This window comes from Talpa occidentalis, unplaced genomic scaffold (assembly GCF_014898055.3).
Source record: "Talpa occidentalis isolate TD23 unplaced genomic scaffold, MPIMG_talOcc4v2.1 talOcc4.4, whole genome shotgun sequence".
Taxonomy (NCBI): Eukaryota; Metazoa; Chordata; class Mammalia; order Eulipotyphla; family Talpidae; genus Talpa; species Talpa occidentalis.
In genome coordinates, this window is record NW_023604295.1 from 137,806,630 (window position 1) to 137,827,280 (window position 20,651).

The window sequence follows — 20,651 nt, forward strand, 5'->3', positions numbered from 1 at the left end:
AAATAGATGAACTCAAAATCTTTTCCAGACTTTTGATTTTATGATGCAGTAGAATACAGTCTTACCAATCTATCTAATTAAAGTACATTATAAAACAAGAAAAGGAACATTTAATGTTATTCTAGAAAGAGGAATACTGAGCAAAGAAACCAAAGGTAAAGGTCACAAAGAGATTTAAGTATGTATAGACATTAAAAGGTTATGCTAATTACATGTAGCACTGTAAGGGTGATAGATGATCAAATGCACCCCATAGTGTGAATATCTATGAGACTGGAAAATAAGATGTAGAGGAAATCTTAAGAGGTGCAGAAAGGACACCTAAAGCCTGACCTTCTTGAGTGATATCTTTGGGGCCAGTGTCTACACAATAGCAAATGTTCAGCATTTGGTAATGACATTGGTGTTCATAAGGAAAAGTAATAATATGGCCATCGTAGCCTGTTAGACTGGTTCAATTCCTCCATAGATCCAGACACTTTTATTAATTATACTGAGGGAGAGTGTGTCCTGAAGAATTTATGACTTTAGACTACTAATTAGACTTCATGAGTTGAAAGTTTACAATGAATTTATTTAAAATTCTTTAAAAATTACGTACAATTTCCTTGCATGCAAACCTCCTAGAAAAAAATATTCCTGATATATATATATATTTAAATAATCAGAATTTGAAGTGCATATATATAATTAGCATGCTCTGGAAGTTTGCAAATTTTCAAAGGAAAGAATAGTAACTTTGGTAAAGATATTTTCCAACATTCTGAAAAAAGCAATTTTTTCATTCCAATTTCTCATTTCACCTCCTGTCATTATATAAGAAAATAGCTTTTTAAACTAATTTAATGTATGAAATGGGGGAAGGCATAACTGTAAAACACTAGGAGATATAACTTCACAATCATTTGAAAAATTCTTCTCTGTCACCAGAGAATTGCAAACTAAAATGAGATATCACTGCATGTCTATTAGGATGGCCAAAATTCAGAACACTGACAACATGAAATACTCAGAAGAATGTAGCGCAATAAGGGCACACATTCACTGCTGATGGGACTGCAGAAATGGTCCAGACACTTTGAAACACAGTTCGTCAATTTCTTACAAAACCAAACATACCCTTACCATGTAATCCAACAACCCCTGTCTTGGGGTTGGAAAATTTATATCCCTACATGATTGGAAAATTTATATCCCTACAAAATCCTCTTCCTAGATATTTGCAGCAGCTTTATGCATAACTGCCAAAATTTGGAAGCAAACAAGATAGTCTCCAATAGGTCAATATATAAACAAGCTGTTTTATTACAGACAATGGAATCCTATTCAATACTAAAATGAAAGAGGCAACCAAGCCATGAAAAGACTCAAAAGAACCTTAAATGGGTATATCAGTAAATGAAAGAAGGAAATCTGAAAAGGCCACATACTGGAGAATTCCTACTAGCTGGCATGCTAAAAAGGCAAAACTATGGAGGCAATAGAAGATCAGTGATTACTGGAGAGGCAGGGAGAGGATGAATAGATATAATACAAAACAGAGTTTTAAGGCAGTGAAAGTCTTCTGTTTGATATTATGATAGGGTATGGATCATTATATATTTGTCAAACTCAGAAAAAGTACATAACCAAGAGCAAACCCTAATATAGGTCTGTGATTGTGACAAATGCACCACTATGGTGTGAGATTTCATATTGGGAGAAACTATGCAATGGGGCAGCCGAGAGGTGTAGGGAAAAGCTGTACTTCATACTCAGTTGGGGTGTGAAACTAAAACTCTAAAAGATAGTCTTTTTTATAAAAAAACTCATCAATAAGAACATTCAAATATTGCCAACAAGAAAAAAATCTTATTATTAAACTACTATCTTGGAGTGAATGGATGAATTGCTGGGTGCTTCTCCTTCTCAGTGCTAATGGAAGATTCTGGAACTGCAAAGTGACCTGATTCACACCATAATAGCTCATAGTACAGTGGCAACTGACAATTAAACAGATAGACTAGCAGATTGGGAAGAGTCTCCTAGGGAAATAAGCAGCGTGTTCTATGGAGTAGAACTGGGCTCTGAACTAACGACTCAGGTACAGCAGAGCTAAAATAAATATATACTATATTCAGACATGAAAAATAAAGGGGCATTTGTTTCCAGTTATTTGTAACTGATTGAATCCAAACATGCTACCTCCATTCCATGTGAACGGGCCAAGTTCAGAGGGAGCAATTGAAACTGACCAATGAAAAAAGCACATCTTATCCTGGGAGCTTAAAGTCTTAAGAGAAAATGGTCAGTCTTCCAGGATTTTCTTTTTTTCCTTCTCCTAGTCACGAAGTCACTAGGCTCTAAGAAGGAGAATCTTGGTTTGCCAATACAGTGATAGATCACTTCTTTTTTTCCCTCATTGTCCTCTCAGGCTGAGCACTTTTATACATTTTTTCATTTTTAGATTAGGTATTATTATTACTACTATTGGTTTGGTAGATTTTTCAGCTTTACATCTACATTCTCCCATGGTCTAAGAGCAAAAGACTCTCTCTGAATCACATCTGGTGCTATAAACCAATGCTACCTCAATAAAAGTAATACAGTTTTTCAAAACATGTAAAATTGTTTTAATATTAGGTTAACTTCGTAAAACAGCCAACGTCAGCAATGACTCAGCGAGTTTTATCAGACCCTTTCAGGAACAATCAAGATAGCAACTCCCACTTTAGGGCAGTTAGAGCCTGATCTGAGTAGCTGCTGAGGTTTTCACTGCTGTTTTCCTGCTAGTCGTCTGGTGCATGAACCTAGGACATCAGCAAAATGTCAGCGTCCAAGTTTCATGGAAAAGTATAACTTTTTTTGCAAGTGAAAGCTGAGCAGTGCAACTATGGACTGACCGCATAGAAAGTAATCTGAGCATTTTGAAATCTACAAATATTTATTTTATGCTTTGGCAATGCTTTTATTCTGTAATATACCCTTTTAAGAGCAATGGGTGAAAAGAAATAAAAGTTCATTATTGTAAACTGATCACTAATTTCCATCTCACAAGGCAGTTGATGGTGATGTGCATCTTGAGCAAAATGTTTACATTTAATATTCAAAATGGTTCCAGACTAGTACCACCCACAGAAAAAACACAAACAAGCTAAACACACATAAAAATCTGTTTCAAAAATTATTGTCTTTTGAAAACACTGTGTAAAGATGCTATTTGAAGCATCATTTGCAGGGGGAATATTTACATATTGCTGTGAAACGTAACTGTTGAGATCAAAATGGTAGTTTTTCTGACTACATTTCACTCTTTCTCTAATTTCAAGTTTTCTTGGAAAGGCACATGGCAGGAAATTTGCAAGTGATTAAATGATGTTGGATTTTGTTTCTGCATTGTTTCCTGCTTCCAAGAGAAAATTCATTAAACTAATTTTAAAAGAGTTTAATTTATGTTGTAATCAAAGTAAGGCTCTTAGAATTACTTTTGTTGAAGATGAAATATGTGATGTCATTACAATTTCTTTTGTGAAGTCTCTTAAATTCATTAAAAAATTGAATGCTGAAACTCTCATTTATTTGTGACAGATCTGAATAAAAATTGGGGAAAGTCATTACCGGGTAAAAACTATGTTCTTACTAAATTAAGAAATCTTTGGAGATGCAGTTTTCTTGGAATTAATTTTCACAATATGCATTTTTCATATTTTCAATCATGCACAGAGTATACATACTGTGCTCGTGATTAGTCACAAGGGAATACTCATTGGCAAGAGTGGGAATTGAGGCTAAAGTATATTTTTAGTTTCTCTTATTGAAATATTCTAGTACAAACATGAAAATTGTGAAGACATCATTAAAATACACTATATTATCACTTCTAAGATGAAAAGTGTTGGTTAGTTTAAAAAAATAGCTTAAAAGATTACAGTTGAAAAAAATGAGGTTAGTGTTAAGTGCTTGATACCATGAGTAATATATGAAATAAATACTTATTCAAAGGACAAATGTGGACTGAGAATATATATAAGTTCAAATTGATTATTTATGTATTTATTTATTTATTTATTATTTTTTATTTTTTTTAAGATTTATTTATTTTATGCAAGAACCGGGGTACAGGCCAGATGTGCAGGAGGGTGAGAGGATTCACCAGAGACAGAGTGGGGAACAGGACTGACTGAAATACACTGCTGAGGGGAGCAGTGGGCAAGGCAGGAGAGGTCTGCTTCGCCATGTGGGTTGCTCTGCAGTTGGCAGGAATTCAACTGGTGCTGCAAAGGCTGCGGACAGCTTCACAGTGCTGCACTCAACCCGGTGCACCACTGGGGAGGCCCTAAATTGATTTTTTAGACTTATTAATGAATTAGAGGTTTTATATTTAGTTTAAAAGTGAGCTATAATCATATTTGGTCCAGTTTCTTTTTCAAATGTGTGCGTGGCAGGATGGAGGGGGGTGTGCAGAGAGAAAGCGTGAGAGAGAGAGAGAGAGAGAGAGAGAGAGAGAGAGAGAGATATTGATGCCTGGGTTTGATCCAGAATGTTCTTAATGAGCAGCTGGGATTTAAAAAACAAAGGGAAGAAATGTTCACCCTTGGCCCACAATTGCTGACCGTTGCCAGGAGAAATATTACTCTAGTAAATTTTATTGACTTGACAAGGAATAACTGCTATGTCAAAAATGTATTGAACCAAAACATTTTTATTTCTAATTTGTGCATTTAATTTGAATAATCTTATCAAAAACCAAGCTGTACCATGTGGCTTCACTTAAGTTATAGACCTAACCTGCCAGATTATCTTCTTAGTCAGTATACTTTTGCTCAATCTCTCTGGCATAACCAACCTACAAACATTATTCTTCTTTGGTTATATTTCTCTCTGAAGACATAACACTTAATTGAAAACCACAGGTTTAGATTTCCAACTCTTCTCTTCAGATAACAGTGGAAATAAAATTTGTGATTCCTAACTGCTGTGTTTAAACGACATTCTCACTGATAATTTTGTTCCATGGCTCACGATCTCATGAAGTCACCCCATACAGTGGGACACACGGTGTTTCAAAGTTCCTCAGAGGCATCTCAATGCAAGTCAGAAAATGTTCCATTGTGGAGCCTGAGAGAGGGGTGGAAAGGCTAGGACTGGGTGGACTTGAGGCCCAGGGGATGTTCTGATTGCCTCTTTGGAAGAAACTCCAGGTGAGAAGGCATTCTGTCAATATTTATTATTTATTTTTAAAAGATATTTATTTATTTTTTTATGCATACAAGAACTGGGTGTAGGGCAGAGGTGCGGGGGTGAGAGGATTCACCAGTCAGAGTGGGAAGAACAGGCAAATCTATTGAAAGACACTGCTCAGGGGAACAGCGGGGCGAGACAGGAGAGGTCTGCTGTGCCATGTGGGTCAGCTCCTTGGCCAGGGATCGAACTCGTGCTGCAGTGGCTGTAAATAGCTTGATAGCTGTGATACTTTAACCCCTGCACCATCAGGGAGGCCCTATGTTGCTATTTAGACTTCTCTGTGAAGAGGTAAGTTGCTCCAGGCCGCTAACTTGATGCTCTTTTTAAGATTCCTTGAGTTAAATATGATTACAAGTGGCCCACATTAGCTGCCCTTTGTAACCATGCACACATGATTTACTGTAATTAAGACTGAGAAAGAGAGCACTGTTATTTTGATTTTTACCAGATTTCTGAGGATAATAAATTGTAAACAAGACTGACAATTTCCCTGTTTTCATGGAGCTACAGTGTAGCAGGCCTAGGTGAGGAGACACACACACAAAAACACATGAACAGAGAAATAAAAAGATTGTTTCAAAGAGTAATTCATGTTATTAAGGGTAATGGGAATGGGAAGTGATTTGGAAAAGCTCATTAAGAATTGATAGCCAGAACTATCCTGAAGCATGCAAAGATGAAGAACTGAAAAACTTGAGATAAAAGCTAAGAGTATATTTAAGTGTACTAATAGGTAGATTTTATATATTAAAGCTAAAAAAAGTTAAAGATGAAATTCACCTTAATGAAGTTAAATTTAATCTGTGAGCAGGTAGAGTAGGAAGCTGTAGTCAGCAGAAGTCACCCAGGGCCTCCCTGGTGGCGCAGGGGTTAAAGACACAGTGCTATTAAGCTATTGCAAGTCGTGGCAGCACAAGTTCTATCCCAGGCCAGGGAACAACACACATGGCGCAGCAGACCTCTCCTGTCTTGCCTGCTGCTCCCCTCAGCAGTGTATTTCAGTAAATCTGCCTGTTCTGCTTCCCATTCTGTCTCTGGTGAATCCTTTCACCCCCCGCACCTGTGGTCTACACCCCAGTTCTTGTATGCATAAATAAATAAATCTTAAAAAAAAGAAGCGGCCCATAGAATTATAATGAAAAGGCCATGTTTATTAATATCACTTCATGGTCTACTTCAGCAGCTACTTTGACTGACAACGTCTACTTAGCATCCCCGAAGGGAGTTTAATAAACAATATCTCTATTGTGAGCTAAATTAATTTCTAAGAAGAAGGCAGACCGTGTTTAATGACTCTGAAGTATGAAGGGGACCTTTGAGGCAATCAACTCATTCCTGATAAAGGAATTAGGAAACCAGGAAGATGGAGGCCAGAGGTTCTGTTTTCCCCTGTTGAGTGTTTGATGGATTTAGAAATGTCCTTGGAAAGGCAGAAACAACAAAAGCTCTGTTACATCACTTCTTGTGCCTGCAAAATAGTCCCAGTAAGCTTTCCTTATTCTAAAAATGGAAGTGCAGTGACCCAGCTACCCCCAGACACTGCAATCTCTCTCTCTTTCTTAAATAAGCAACGCTCATGGAATAATAAGTTTCATGCACTGATTCCATTTTTCTCACTCACTTTTTATTTTTTTAAAGATTTATTTATTTATGCATACAAGAACTGGGGTACAGGCCAGAGATGCAGGGGTAAGAGGATTCACCAGAGACAGAGTGGGGAGCAAAATAGGCAGATCCACCGAAATACACTGCTGACGGGAGTATTGGGCGAGACAGGAGAGGTCTGCTGCGCCATGTGGGTAGCTCCCTGCCTGGGATCTAACTCATGCTATAGTGGCTGCTGATAGTTTGATAGCACTGAGACTTTAACCCCTGCACCACCAGGGAGGCCCAACATAGGGATTTCTTAAGGATCTGATGTGTGTGTTTGCTTTCCTCTCCATGTCATCTTATTGCTTGAAGACTGCTTGGATTTTTTTTTTTCAATAGTAGATCTCTACTCATAATTTCTTGGCTTCAGCTCTAAATTTCCCAAATATAAAATGTATTAAAACTGGGTCCATCAACACAACCTTCTCATCCTTTGGTTTCCTTCTCTGTCAGTGTTTCCAATATGGTTCCACTTGTCCAAGTTCAAGACCATTGACTCAGGGACTCCTGTCCTTTACACAGTCTCGGGATTGAAGCAAATGATGAACATGCTGCTCTCAGATAGTCTATGTAGCATCAGGAGTATTTTGAGCTAATGGCAAAGCAGATGCAAGAAAGGTCTTCTGTCTCCCCCTTTCTTCCTGAAAACAGGAGATAAAACTTCCGAGTGAAAAATGTTCTCCCTGTATCAGGGAAAAAGCAACATTTTCCAATAGGGAAGGGAAGTCAAGAGAATTCCACAAACACACCTTGTCCAAATAATTCTTATCTTCTTTGCGCCTCCTCTTACAGTTGACTTACTTTTCCATCATTGCTTCTCTGTTCAAAAGTTTGTGGAGTTTTGAAGTTTTCTCACTTCTTTGAGTCTTCGTGTCCTTAGCACGGCCCCTGTGTCTCTTAAAACTTACATTAAATAAAGGTGGACGCTTTTCTCCTGTTAATCTGTCTTTTGTCTGGTTAGTTTCCAAGTCCATCTGAGAAAGCTAAGGGTGAAGATAAAATGTTGCCTCCTAAATAGAATCAGCCACCACAGTTTCTTGTCCCTGCTTTTAATTCCTTTTATTGGAATATGATGGCATCTTTTTAACAACCTTGGTTCATTTGGCCTAACTTTTTTAAAGATTTATTTATACAAGAACTGGCGTACAGGCCAGAGGTGCAGGGGGTGAGAGGATTCACCAGAGACAGGGTGGGGAACAGAACAGGCAGACTGACTGAAATACACTGCTGAGGGGAGCAGCAGGTAGACGGGAGAGGTCTGCTGCAGCATGTGGTTTGTTCCCTCACCTGCTGGGGAATCGAACTCCTGCTGCAGAGGCTGTGGATTGCTCCATAGTGCTGACGTTTAACCCCCTGTGCCACCAGGGAGGCCCCATTTGGCCCAATTTTGATCAAATCATTTTCTTGCTCCTAAATCTAAACAGCTCCACTCCACCCATATGGAGCACCCAGCCTAGCAATTAGAGTAACAACCATCTCAGAATATTTCGCATAGGACTTTTTTTTTCTTGACATTTTTACTGTATCTAATTTTTCAACTAAGATACAGACTCAGTCTGTCTTCAAAGCGCCTTCCTCATCTGGTTTAAAGATCTCCCCTACTGTTTTGTTTATTTGTTTTGTTATTTGTTTTATGTTTTGTTTATTTATTTTAGTGCAAACAACCTTCATTTGACTATGATTCACTTTGTTCCCCCACCCATTCATGTTGCTAAATACAATAGCTCTATCAACAAAAACCAGATTATCCTTTTTTCCCATCGATTCTAGTACATTCTTGTGTGTACACTTAGAATTCGAGAACTACTTATAAACTAAATGTATTTATATTTAACAAGAAAGAGTTTTTTTTTTTTTTTAAATCATCAGCGAAAGAGATATTTCCATTTCTTCATACTTAAAAGAAACCAAATGTAGAGGCAAGGCCATAGTCCCCTATGAAGTGGGCCCGCCATCTAGTGACGGCTCCACCACACTGCACAGCTTGCTCTGTGGCTTGGTCTGTGTCGTTCAGATTTTCCTCAGGAATAAAATATGTCAAAACACTAGCTTTTCCTATCCTTGGACTTTTAGTGGTGAGCTTAATGTAGTATATACACATGTTGATCTTCAAAGACGTGCACCTGAAAAGCAATCTTATCATGCAATAATACTTCAAAAATATTTTTTAAAGTAAACACACAAAAAAAGAAATACAGTTTCAAATAGCAAATCACCTAATGCCTCAACTATAATGAAGCCAAGATAATTTGTTAAAAATCAATTATGTAGCACTCTGAAATTCCCTTTTGGCATGTCATAATCTTTTGACATTAGATAAGAGAAAACGAGGCTTTTGATGTTGTATATACATAAAAGTATTACAAAAGTATAAACATAAAGCACACAGACAGCATCATGCAAAAAATATATTTACTCAAAATATGCAGGACATGGTAAAATATGTTTAAATGATTTTGCATCATTTTTAGGCTTTGTTTACTTGGTTTAATGCAAACAACATTCATTTGACTGTGATTCATGGTAGTTTGAGGATGGTTCCTTGGATGCTCCTCTGTGACATTATAGAGACTTATTAAATGTTTAATATTAGGCATTACTTAGCAAAAATGTATTACACATGCTGATTCTCAATGTGAATATAGTAATAATATAATGCAATGTTTCTTCTATAAAACTGTATATTATCTATTATTTCATAGCGAATTCAGTTGCCTTCAAAAGAAGATAATCTGCTTGTCCCATTAATTTTCAATATGATTGAAGTGTGGTTATAAAATAAACTTAAAAAACACTATAAAATTATTGTTTGCAGTAAAACCTATTTACTGAAAAACATAACTTATTTCAGCCCTTTAACTATAATATTCTTTAATGTTTAATGGACATCCTTGGCAATCCCCTTTCTTTATCAATGCACGGAACATAAATTGAATATTTTAAGACACAAAAAAGTAAAATGAAATAAAAAAAAATTTACAAAAACAAAAAAATGATGAAACCCCAGACCTTTTTTTTTTCATATATATTTCATCACCGGAAGAAAATTATGGCATAATGCTTACTTTTTGTATGGTATTAAACACTGCAAACCAATTAATTTGGGGTTGATCATATAGATTTTTCAGAACAATTGGGGGATCTGAACTTTTACGTGTGAAACAATTAGTAGTATATGTGGGTCCATTTTGAAGGGAGAAATTGAAAGGGATGCCTTCAAGTTTGGAAAAATCTGATAAAATGTGAGGAATTCCTTTTATTCTGAGGTAAGCTACATATCATACCTAGCAGAGTAAACGCTAAATAAATATCAGCTGAGGGCCAGAAAAATGGCTCCAGATAAGCAAAGTATTAGAGAGAGTTTGTTACCAGCTCCATAAAGTGGGCAGTATTCACTCACTCAGAGTCACCAGCTACACATCTGGAGACATGTAGTCAGGATAACAATGTCTTTGTTGTAATTAAGAAGAAACAATACATGCAAAATGCTGGGTCTATGGTATGCATTCAAATAAACATTTATTTTTTCCCTAATTATCATTCTTTTATCTTTGAGGATTTGTATAGAGGAAATAACCTTTCTCAAGATTAAAAACTATTATGTTCAGGTCTTCAATTTATTTCTCTATCATAGTATCAAGCAAATTAGCTATATAATTCATTAACATTTATATCTACTACATGTTTTTTAAAGTATTTAGAAAAGGTAAGTTGTACTTACAGCTTTCCAGCTGCATTATACATGTTTGCACATCCATGGGAAAATTCTTGAGATCCATTGGACAGGACAGTGTTAATGTCAATCTGAAAAAAATTCAAATTATTTGTCTTTAAAAGATATTGATGATATATTAATACTCTACTGTTGAGGATACAATTGGAAAACATGTTTTTTTGATAGTGGTTAACATCTATTTAAGTAAAATTTGCTCCAGCTTGGTTATATTGTTTACTATGAAACAGCTGTACTCATATATATAACTCTACTTTGGATGTGGGGGAGAGAAAAGTCTATATATTTAAATAGCCTATCACGTTTACATACATATGTAGGCATTGTTCTATTTTTTCCTTTAGAGAGGACTGTAGCTATACAAAAGAAGTATCCATTTCCAGAAGAGACCTTTAAAAAATTAAGAATGAGTTCTATATAATTAATGCCAAATGTCAAAAGGCATCCTTCCTAAAAATCAGATGAACAACATAAGTCAAGAGAGTGAATTATCTGGGGAATGGGAGGTTTTTTCCTGTTTTTAAGATTTATTTATTTTTGCATACAAGACCTGGGGTATAGGCCAGAGGTGCAGGGAATGAGAGGATTCAACAGAACAGGCAGATCTAATGAAATGCACTGCTGAGGGGAGCAGTAGGCAAGACAGGAGGGGTCTGCTGTGCTGTGTAGGTCAGCTCCCTGGCCAGAGATTGAACTCCTGTTGCAGCGGCTGTGGATAGTTTCATAGCGCTGAGACTTAACCCCTTGTGCCACCAGGGAGGCCAGGATTGGGAGTTTCTGGATGTGGAAAGGCAAGTTGAGGTGCAGAAAAGCAATCCTGTGTTGTGGCTCCGAGGCCTCTGTCTCGACATTGAAGAGACTGTCAGTGAACAGCCAGTGCTGTTTAGCAGAGGGAAAACTCTGAATCTGGAAGAATTGAAAAGTCTCCTAATTAGAGTGGTGTGTGGGAATAGGGCACTCACCAGATCTTGTCACGATCAAGAAAAATATATACACAGTAGAACATTACTCAGCCAGAAGAAAAGATGAAGTCTTGGACTGAGCTGGGAGGATCATGCTAAGTGAAATGAGTCAGACAGAAAAAGACACATACTGGATGACTTCACACATATGTAGAATAGAGAGAAACAAAACAAAGGAACAGAAAATCAAAACCAAAGGGAACTCTAGAAATCTGGCTGCAGAATTGAAGCTATCAGAAAGGGAGGGCAGCAATGCCCAATGGACTGTGGTGGGGTTTTATGGGTGCTTTGGTGGTGGGCATGGAGCCGTGGCATCCTGAAGAGAAACTCCCAAGCCTATACAAAGTTGTAAGCCATTGTGACCTCAATAAACATAATACACTTTAAAAAATTATTTTAGAAATAATAAAAAACAGCCCTTCAGAATCTGTGATATATGGATAATTTCATGATTGTCAAATAAACTTCTGATATGACTTTACACAGTGGGATGACCTGGTTGGTGTACATCAGCCTTTAACCTATTTCCCCCTTATTCCCAACTATTTTTATGTTGAAATTTTAGGGGAAGGATTGGGGTCAGAATGGGGCGTTTGCAATTGTATGGGGGAATATAAAAATAAAATTTAAGATTAAAAAAAAAAAAAAAGAAATTTTAAATAACTCATCACTCTGGATTTTTTTTTTTATTGGAAAAGTGTATCACCAAGGTATTCTCTGGCATCACCAAAAAATCATAGCTCCTGTTGCTGAGAAAGAGACCCAGAATCAAACAAATCTAAGTTCATTGAAAGAAACAAAATTTCTTTCAAATAACTCTATCCAACTCCTTTCCTTAGAAGAATTTCCACTGAAATCTAGTATTTGACAATCACCCCTAGGAGTATTTGCTTACTTTTGTGACTGTAGGCAGACTAATTTGACTCACAAGATTTTCTCATCTTTAAAAGGAAGATGTTGATAGTAACCACTCTAGAGAGATGTTGTGAGCAAAGCATGAATTAATAAATGCAAAGTGCTTAGACACATAGAAAACTTTGAATAAATATTAAGGAATACTACTACATTATTTTACCCCTAGACCTCCCCACCCTGCCCTCCCCAAATTATATAGGATGGCCACAAAGACAACTGAAATAAATCACTCGTAAAAACTAAGTTTTAATAAAAAACCAGCAGAAGCACTATTAACAGAACTACATTCTCTCCAGTAGCATTTCTATGTAGATGACAGACATAATTTGTGACACCAAAGTGGCTGTACATGTGAAGTTGCTGAATTTTTGAGTCGCAGGAGGCTCACTTGATCATTCAAGTCAGAACCAATAACACACTAGAATAATTCACAGAGTTCATCAAAACCAGTTTTTTTCCTTGCTCAGTTAGGTTAAGAGATGGTTAAGTCAGGTTACGTATGATGGTGGATATTTACAAAGTTCTCTCTTAAAAATGTCCATTGTAAATTTGGGGGACACGATGTTCTGTCTTGTGAAAGCGTTTGTTGGATGTGTATGCACAAGTACATTTTGAACGTGCACACACTGATTTCCCAAACACCCAAAGCCAGTTTCAAATGTTGGCTTAGAGAATGAAATCTGTGACCTTTTGTGTGGAAGTAAATAGCATCTCAGAATCTTTTCCAGGTTCCCACAAGCATGTGATGTCAAATTCACATCCAGGCTATTTTTCTGGCATAAAATGAGAGACATTACATAATTCTTAAGAAGAAAAAAAGGCAATTGAAAGGAATTATTTGGCAAAGAAAAACACTTGGTAGAAATTCTGTCATAAATCATATTCTTAAAAGAAAAGAAAACTATTTATTGGCTTTCTTTTTGTTTAAGGCACAATACAATTGCTTCTTTAACAGCCTATGGATGAAAAAAATATATAAAAACTTGGTGGGTGTGATATTGGATTTCTTTATCAAAACATAACATATAAATTAAAGATAGGTCCTGACCACTTCAAAAGAAAACCAAATCAAGACACAATTAATCACATTCTACTGTTTTGGAAATGAGTATCTTGTGTAAGAGAGGACACGGAGTTCTCTTTCTGAGACAAGACACATAAACAGGATATGTGTTTTTTATTTTCTCTTAAGAAAGCTTGGCTTAGTAAGATAGTAATATTTGAAAAGATGACTCTAATCTCTGACAATTAGCCTCGTTAAAATTGAGGTGTTACCTATTATTGAACAATCATTTCCTCTAGTCTGGTGTCTATCACAACCATTATTTGAAGTTAAAAAAATAAAAAGGGCTAACTCCATTTTAGGCCTTTTATGAATGGTCTTTGAAATACTGTCTGTAATAACATAGTAGATAATACATCTATTGTGGTACTGTTTGTTAGGTACTATTTTAAATACCTCATATGTCGCCTCACTCATTTGTTTCTTACTACAAATTTATAAGACAGGTAAACTACATTATCTTTATGTTAGAGAAGAGGAAACTGTGAAATAACTCACCAGACATTAGAAAGTAGAAATTGGTAGCAGTGAATTTGAGACTTGGGGCAAGAAGCTCTAGAGTCTAAATCTTTCACTGCTTTTCAGGGATTGAAAGTTTCAATGCGATGGATTCTCTAAATGACTTAAATTTCCTATTTCTAGACCACAAATGCCATTTTATACAGCACTGTTAATTTAGTGAAAGTAAAAGATACATAAATGATTCTTTTTTTTTAAAGATTTATTTTTATTTATTTATGCATATGAGATCTGGGGTACTGGCCAGATGTGTGGGGCAGGGAGGTGAGAGGATTCACCAGAGACAGAGTGGAGAGCAGTACAAGCAGATCTACTGAAATACACTGCTGAGGGGAGCAGCAGGGAGACAGGAGAGGTCTGCTGCGCCATGTGGGTAGCTCCCTGGCTGGGGATCAAACTCGTGCTGCAGTGGCTGTGGATAGCTTCATAGTGCTGAGACTTAACCCATTATGCCACCAGCGAGGCCCAGATGCTCAGTGTGAGGAATGAGATAACACTGTTCCTCTGGACAAAGAGAAAAGTTGCTTATGTCTGCTATGGATTCCTCAAACCCAGAGTTCCATAGTGTGACACAGCCTCTTGTGTCTGGGCCACTACCTTGAGCAAGAGAGACATGAGCAAGGGAGAGGCAGGCAAGTATGCTGATGCCAGCGCTGCATGGCTGCAGTGAGTGATTAGTTCCATTGTCTCTGATCTAGCAGTCTCCAGCCTTCGTTCAACCCCCAGAATATGGGCAATCAGCTCGCCTTATTTGTAGTGAAAATCAACTTCCACACGACAATCTGGAGTCATGTGTCTGATTCCAAAGTTGTCACTTAAAAAGAACTTTATTTAAAAGTTATGAATGGGGCCTCCCTGGTGGCGCAGCGGTTGAGCACTGGGTTACAAAGCTGCCCGCAGCCTCTGCATCACCAGTTCAATCCCCGGCTGCTCCCCGGCCACCGGAGGCAGGTCCCACATGGCGCGCAGACCTCTCCTGCCGCCCGCTGCTCCCCTCAGCAGTGTACTTCGTCAGTCGGCCTGCTCTGCTCCCCGCTCTGGCTCTGGTGAATTCTCTCACCCTCCCGCGCTTCTGACTATACCCAGTGCTTGTATAAATAAATAATCTTTAAAAAAATAAAATAAAATAAATAAATAAAAGTTATGAATGTAATTCATGTATATCACTGAAAATTTCAGTGATAGAAAACATACAAAACATAGTTCTACCTTTGCCTTCCTCATCCCTAGGCCCAGTTCTAGCTCCTCCAAGGCAGCCTTTCTTTAGATATTTATCTACAGTTTACATTACTCAATCTAGACTACGATCACATTATACTTGATTTTCAAATTGTTAAAATTGTCTATTAATTTCCTACAAGAGGAAATAAAAATTTATTTCCTTTATACGATACTCCATGTACACTAAACTTCCCACCAATACTCAAAGTTTAGTTCTGCAAACATTTACTATTAAATTGACTGATATTGAGTGTTTTCAGGTTGTAATACATAATTCTTGTTCATGGGTAAGATTTACTAGTCTGCTAGAATTACAGCTCTTCTATAGCATTTTGTTTTCCCTACTGTCAAAATTGTCTCCTTTTCACAATTTCAGCTTCTACTTTCTTCTCTTCATTTAAACTGAACAAGCTTCAAAGTCCTTCTCAATGGTTAAAAATGGTAGGTGATCTGTCAATTCTTCATTTTTCATGGGAATCTCTATTTTTCTGTTCTTTTCTAGTCAGATATTGGATCTCTGTGTTAATGTTCTCATTTCTACCTCAGCTCTCCTCTGCTTTTTATTTTTTTGGATCTTCATTTTACTTCTTAAGATACTTCTTCATTCACTTCATCTTCCAAATAGTTTACTGATCCACACCCCATCACTTTGGATCACTATTTGCTCATAATATGCTCTGAATGACTCTGTATTTTCTCTCCAAGAAATATTCATGCATGCAGTTGTCCCCACTGCATGGAGAATTTTTTTTAATTATCTCTTCTATTCTTTGCATTTTCTCCAGTCATTTATTTTCTTTTTGTTTCTCTAATTTTCTTCTCTTTACTCTATTTTTCCCCTCTGCACATTTCCTTTGGTTCCTACTTCTTTTAATTATTGTAAATATTACAGGATCCTCTCAAAGATCTTATACTTAAGAATGACTAAAAACTATCTGACCTTAATTAGCTGATGGTTGTTGGGCAATGATCCTAAATACAGGCTGACAGCAGGGCCACCCAGATGTTCATAGGTGGTTTTCCATTTCTCAGTGTCTTTAGATCTTTTCTCTTGGGCAAGTTCATTTTCCAGAGATGTATTCTGACTATTCCATGGAAAAGGGTTTAGGTTTGACTTTCAGCATTTTAGGGAGAACAGGAGTTCAGCCTGTAGTGTGAAAACCACATAGTCCTCACTTTTTTTGGTGACAGACACCAGTTGTGCTCACTCATGAAGCCTTTACTCCTGAAGCTCTTGAAATAACTGTTCTCTCCTGCTTGCCACCTAGTTCAGAGGGAAAAAAGTTGTCCATAGCCTTATGGACATTGGTGAAAAAAATCAGCAAGAAGACTCACTGCTGTTCCTACAAAATTTAAGTCGTCTATTAAATGCTTTTTTTTACTCCCACTTTCTGAAATCCTAACTGTCTCAAATTTCTAAAAGTTAGAGCATATTATTTTCTTTCTTTTGAGTTCCTCTGCTTTGGCTTAGGTTTCCCACTATGTCTATTAAGTTGGTTTTCACAAGTGCATTCATTTTCAGGCTTCCTAAAACATGTTGTCATCACTCATCTGTCACTGTCTTCCTACCCATGACTTTCATTCTCCTGTGTTGATGCCATTTTTATTCCTTCTACAGTTTATTTCTTTGTTTTAGTTGGTATAAGGAGGAAGCACAGATGATAAGTTCAATAGGTCAGATAGTCAGGACATTCTGCTTCTTTCTTTAAACAGTCAGGAAAGCCAGCTCGCTCATGAAACATCACAGATGCTCCATTTGTAAATTGAATGAGATCTTTGTTTCTGGCACAACTTTTGTTAACAAAGAAACTGCCATTTGAAGATTTCAAAGTCCTGTGAGATTTCCAAAAACAACTCACAAAAATATGAATTTATTCTTTGATCGTGTAAGCCAGGATATAGCAAACAAAAACTAGGAGCTGAGAGATATCATCTGTTTCATCTGAATTCATACTGAAAGAAAAAGATGCATTTCTGAATTATCCTATAACTTTCTTCATAATATTCGAACATTCTTCATAATATTCGAATATTCTTCATAATATTCGAAGATGTATGGTACCAGTTTCCAATTCTAATAAGACTTGATATAAACAACAAAATATCCACAAAAATTGAGGTCCAAGTTTATCAATGGGACTATTTTAGATTTTCTAATTTTGTGAAAGTGATTATTCCCTGTTATCTGGGGATGCGTTCTTGCAGCCCATGCTACCTAAAATCTGTCTGAGATGAGGTGGTGTCACATAATTAAGAAAAAAATTATATAAATCACAATGTTAATTTTTAAAATTACCAAGAAAAGTATTAAATTTGCTCTACGGGCAGCCTGCATGATATGCACCAGGAATGTACAATACAGAGAGGTCAAGACTCACAAGTTCAGGTTAAGCACTTTGTCACATAAAAATACATTGATTTGATTCATATGTAATACATAACTCATGAGTTATAATACATAACTCACCTATATAAATTCAAACAATATATATTTGCATATAGCAAAAATCTATACCTTACTTATTTTCCTACCCACACTCTGCTGCTCATTTCCATAATTGGTTATTCTTAGTCACTTGTTAGTGTCCTTTCAGATTTCCTGAATTAATTTACATATGTGTATTTTTACATTCACTGTTATTCTCACATATAAGTGTTTGAAATAAAAATAAATATATACCATTTCTCTTAAATATATTTTAGAAGCTTTCCCCTTTTTAATTTTTTATTGGTTTGCAAAATTACAGAGATTTCAGGTTTAATTTACAAAATTCAACATGTAAATAAAGTTCTATTGTAAATAATTAAATTTTGGCTTAAACTATTTCCTTTCTTCCTTCTTGATATTCCTTGTTTCTTTGTTATTATTTCTTTTCTGTTTTGAAATTTTGCTTTAGCTATACTTTCTGGGTAGATCTACTAGTGAAAATGCTCTTACTTTTCCTTTATCCAAAAATGTTTTTATTTCCCCTTCAATCTTCAAGAATATTTTCACAGGGTACTAGATTTTAGAATAACAGTTTCTTTTTTCAGCTCTTGAAAAATATATGTCACTTCTTTAGGATGTCTACTACCATGCTAATTTTTTTTCTCTAAATAACTTCAGGAATTTTATTTAGCTTTTAGAAATTTGTGCATAATGTTAACTAGTATATATATCTTTGGGGATCATTCATCTTGAATCTGCTGGTTCATGCTTTTTGAAAAATTTATAAAAAACTACCATCATTTACATATGTATATATTTATATATTTAGCTAAATATATGTACTTACATGTATAAATATATATGCATTTAGCTCCATGTTTGTTCTCCTCTACCTCAGACTGATGGCATGAATGTCAGATCTTTGCTATATCACCACCTGTTCCTGACACCTTGCCCCACAACCACAATGCATTATTTCTTTGTTGTTAAAAGTGAGTAATGTTGATTATTCTATCCTAAAATTTACTCATTCATCCCTGTGTCCTCTTCACTTATCTATTGACTCCACACATTAGGTTTTAATTTGCTTATCATTTTTTTCAATTCTAAAATTTTCATTTGGTTCCATTTTATAGCTTCTATTTCTTTAATGAGACATTCTAATTTTTCCATTTGTCTCAAGCATATGTATAACTTCTCCCTGAAATAGTTTAATACTTATCATCTTACTGTTGGAAACAGCTGATTATCTTTTTTTCCCATTTAGTCTGAGAACTACCTGTTTTTTTGTATGGTGAACAATATTTGATTGAAGCTTAGACATTTCATATTTATTTTACTATTCTCTGAATCTTATTTAAACTTCCTGTGTGCATTGGCTTTCTCTGACACCACTCTGTCAGGAAAAGGAGAGGATGTGCTACCTCTTTGCTTCCAGGTATAGCTAAAAGACAAAGTTCCCTAATCAGTATCATTGGTAAAAATGTGGAGAGGTCCTTCGTACTGCTGGAGGCTGCAGATCTCCACATGGTCTTTTTGATATTTAACAAGTTGAATGATATTTAAAGTTCAGCTGTCATGAAATTCTATTACTAGGACTTACATTTTGGTATTAGTTTTAAAAGCTACATGGTCTTCTGGAAATGTATAATAAATAACTAAAATGTGTAAATAAGCTCTTTTCTAGGGATTGTAATAAAGTTTTGATTGTCATCAATTTGTCACTATTACCATTTGGTTTTTGTTCCTGCCCTCTTCAAAGTTCATCAATAAATCACTATTTACAGTATGGCAGGTAGAAAGAATAAAAATTGGGGTCTCCCTAGTGGCCTACAAGTTAAGTCTCAGTGCTATTACCTTTAAGGCCTGAGTTCAATCCCTGGGGAGGGCACTACATATGGCACAGCAGACCTCACCTGTCTCACCTGCTGCTCCCCTCAGCAATTTATTTCAGTAGATAAGCTTATTCTGCTCCTCATTTCTGTCTCTGATGAATCCTCTCAACCCCCACACCTCTGGCCTACACCTCAGTTCTTCTATGCAAAAACAAAATAAAATTTAAAAAAGGAATGAAAATTGGCAAGTTAAGGTGAAAATACAAAAGATGAACAGAGAAGCCCAGAGAAATTCTAAAAAACATGTTCCTGAAAAATAATTTACAGAAAATGCATCCTAGAAGGGCAAATCTAAATATTTCTTCCTCTAATAATATTTAAGAGATATAAGCACACACAAATTGATAATCACATGTTGATTCAGCTGTCTCCAATTTGTCTTTAAGCCACCAGCCAACTTGACGGATGCTAAGAACCTGGATCATTTATTAAAATAGTGGATTTCCAATAATTATTCATATCATCCTTGGATCTAGAATGTGAGCCAGGTATTGTTAATTAGACATATTTGAAAAATGGGATTTCAGAGAAATTGAAGCTGAACAATGAAAGCACTTACTTAAAAATTTCAAAACTCTCACTCAAACCTCAAAGATACAATTTCTTTCACTAAAATCAGAAATTTAAGTCTATGACTCACCTTATTGAATAAAGAACATTTCCGTTCTTAAAAATTCTCAATAATTTGTTGTCTGTAGTAACTTCATGAAAGTTGGCACCCTTTTCATTGGCAAAGAACAAATCAGGTTTCCAAATGGAATCCAACATGGAAGGGTCTAGGTCTAAAGAGTCATCAGGATATTCACTGTATGCCAGACGGGGGTCATTCCACTTCTGACGAAGAAAAATATTCACTCTGTAATCCTACAATATAAGAAAGAAAAACAACAAGGTTTTAAAAATTTAGAATCTTATGTGCTACATTTTGGAATTCCCTGAATTATAGCAGAAGTCACTGACAGATTATATTTTGTGGCTCCACTAAGAGTTTACCTACTTGGTTTGTCAGAATAAAATACTGGATTGTTATTAGGCACTTTGG

At 36.1% G+C, this 20,651-nt stretch overlaps 1 protein-coding gene across 2 annotated transcripts in view; it reads right to left on the reverse strand.

Moving 5' to 3' along the window:
* Positions 1 to 20,651, reverse strand: part of GLRA3 (glycine receptor alpha 3) — a 107,994-nt gene that overhangs the window by 26,467 nt on the left and 60,876 nt on the right. For both annotated transcript variants that reach the window (XM_037524735.2, XM_037524734.2), the window contains exons 4-5: positions 20,250 to 20,473; positions 10,595 to 10,677 (exon numbers count right to left, since the gene is read on the reverse strand). In XM_037524735.2, the coding sequence (XP_037380632.1) occupies positions 10,595 to 10,677; positions 20,250 to 20,473 (307 nt within the window). The remainder of the gene's footprint in view (positions 1 to 10,594; positions 10,678 to 20,249; positions 20,474 to 20,651) is intronic.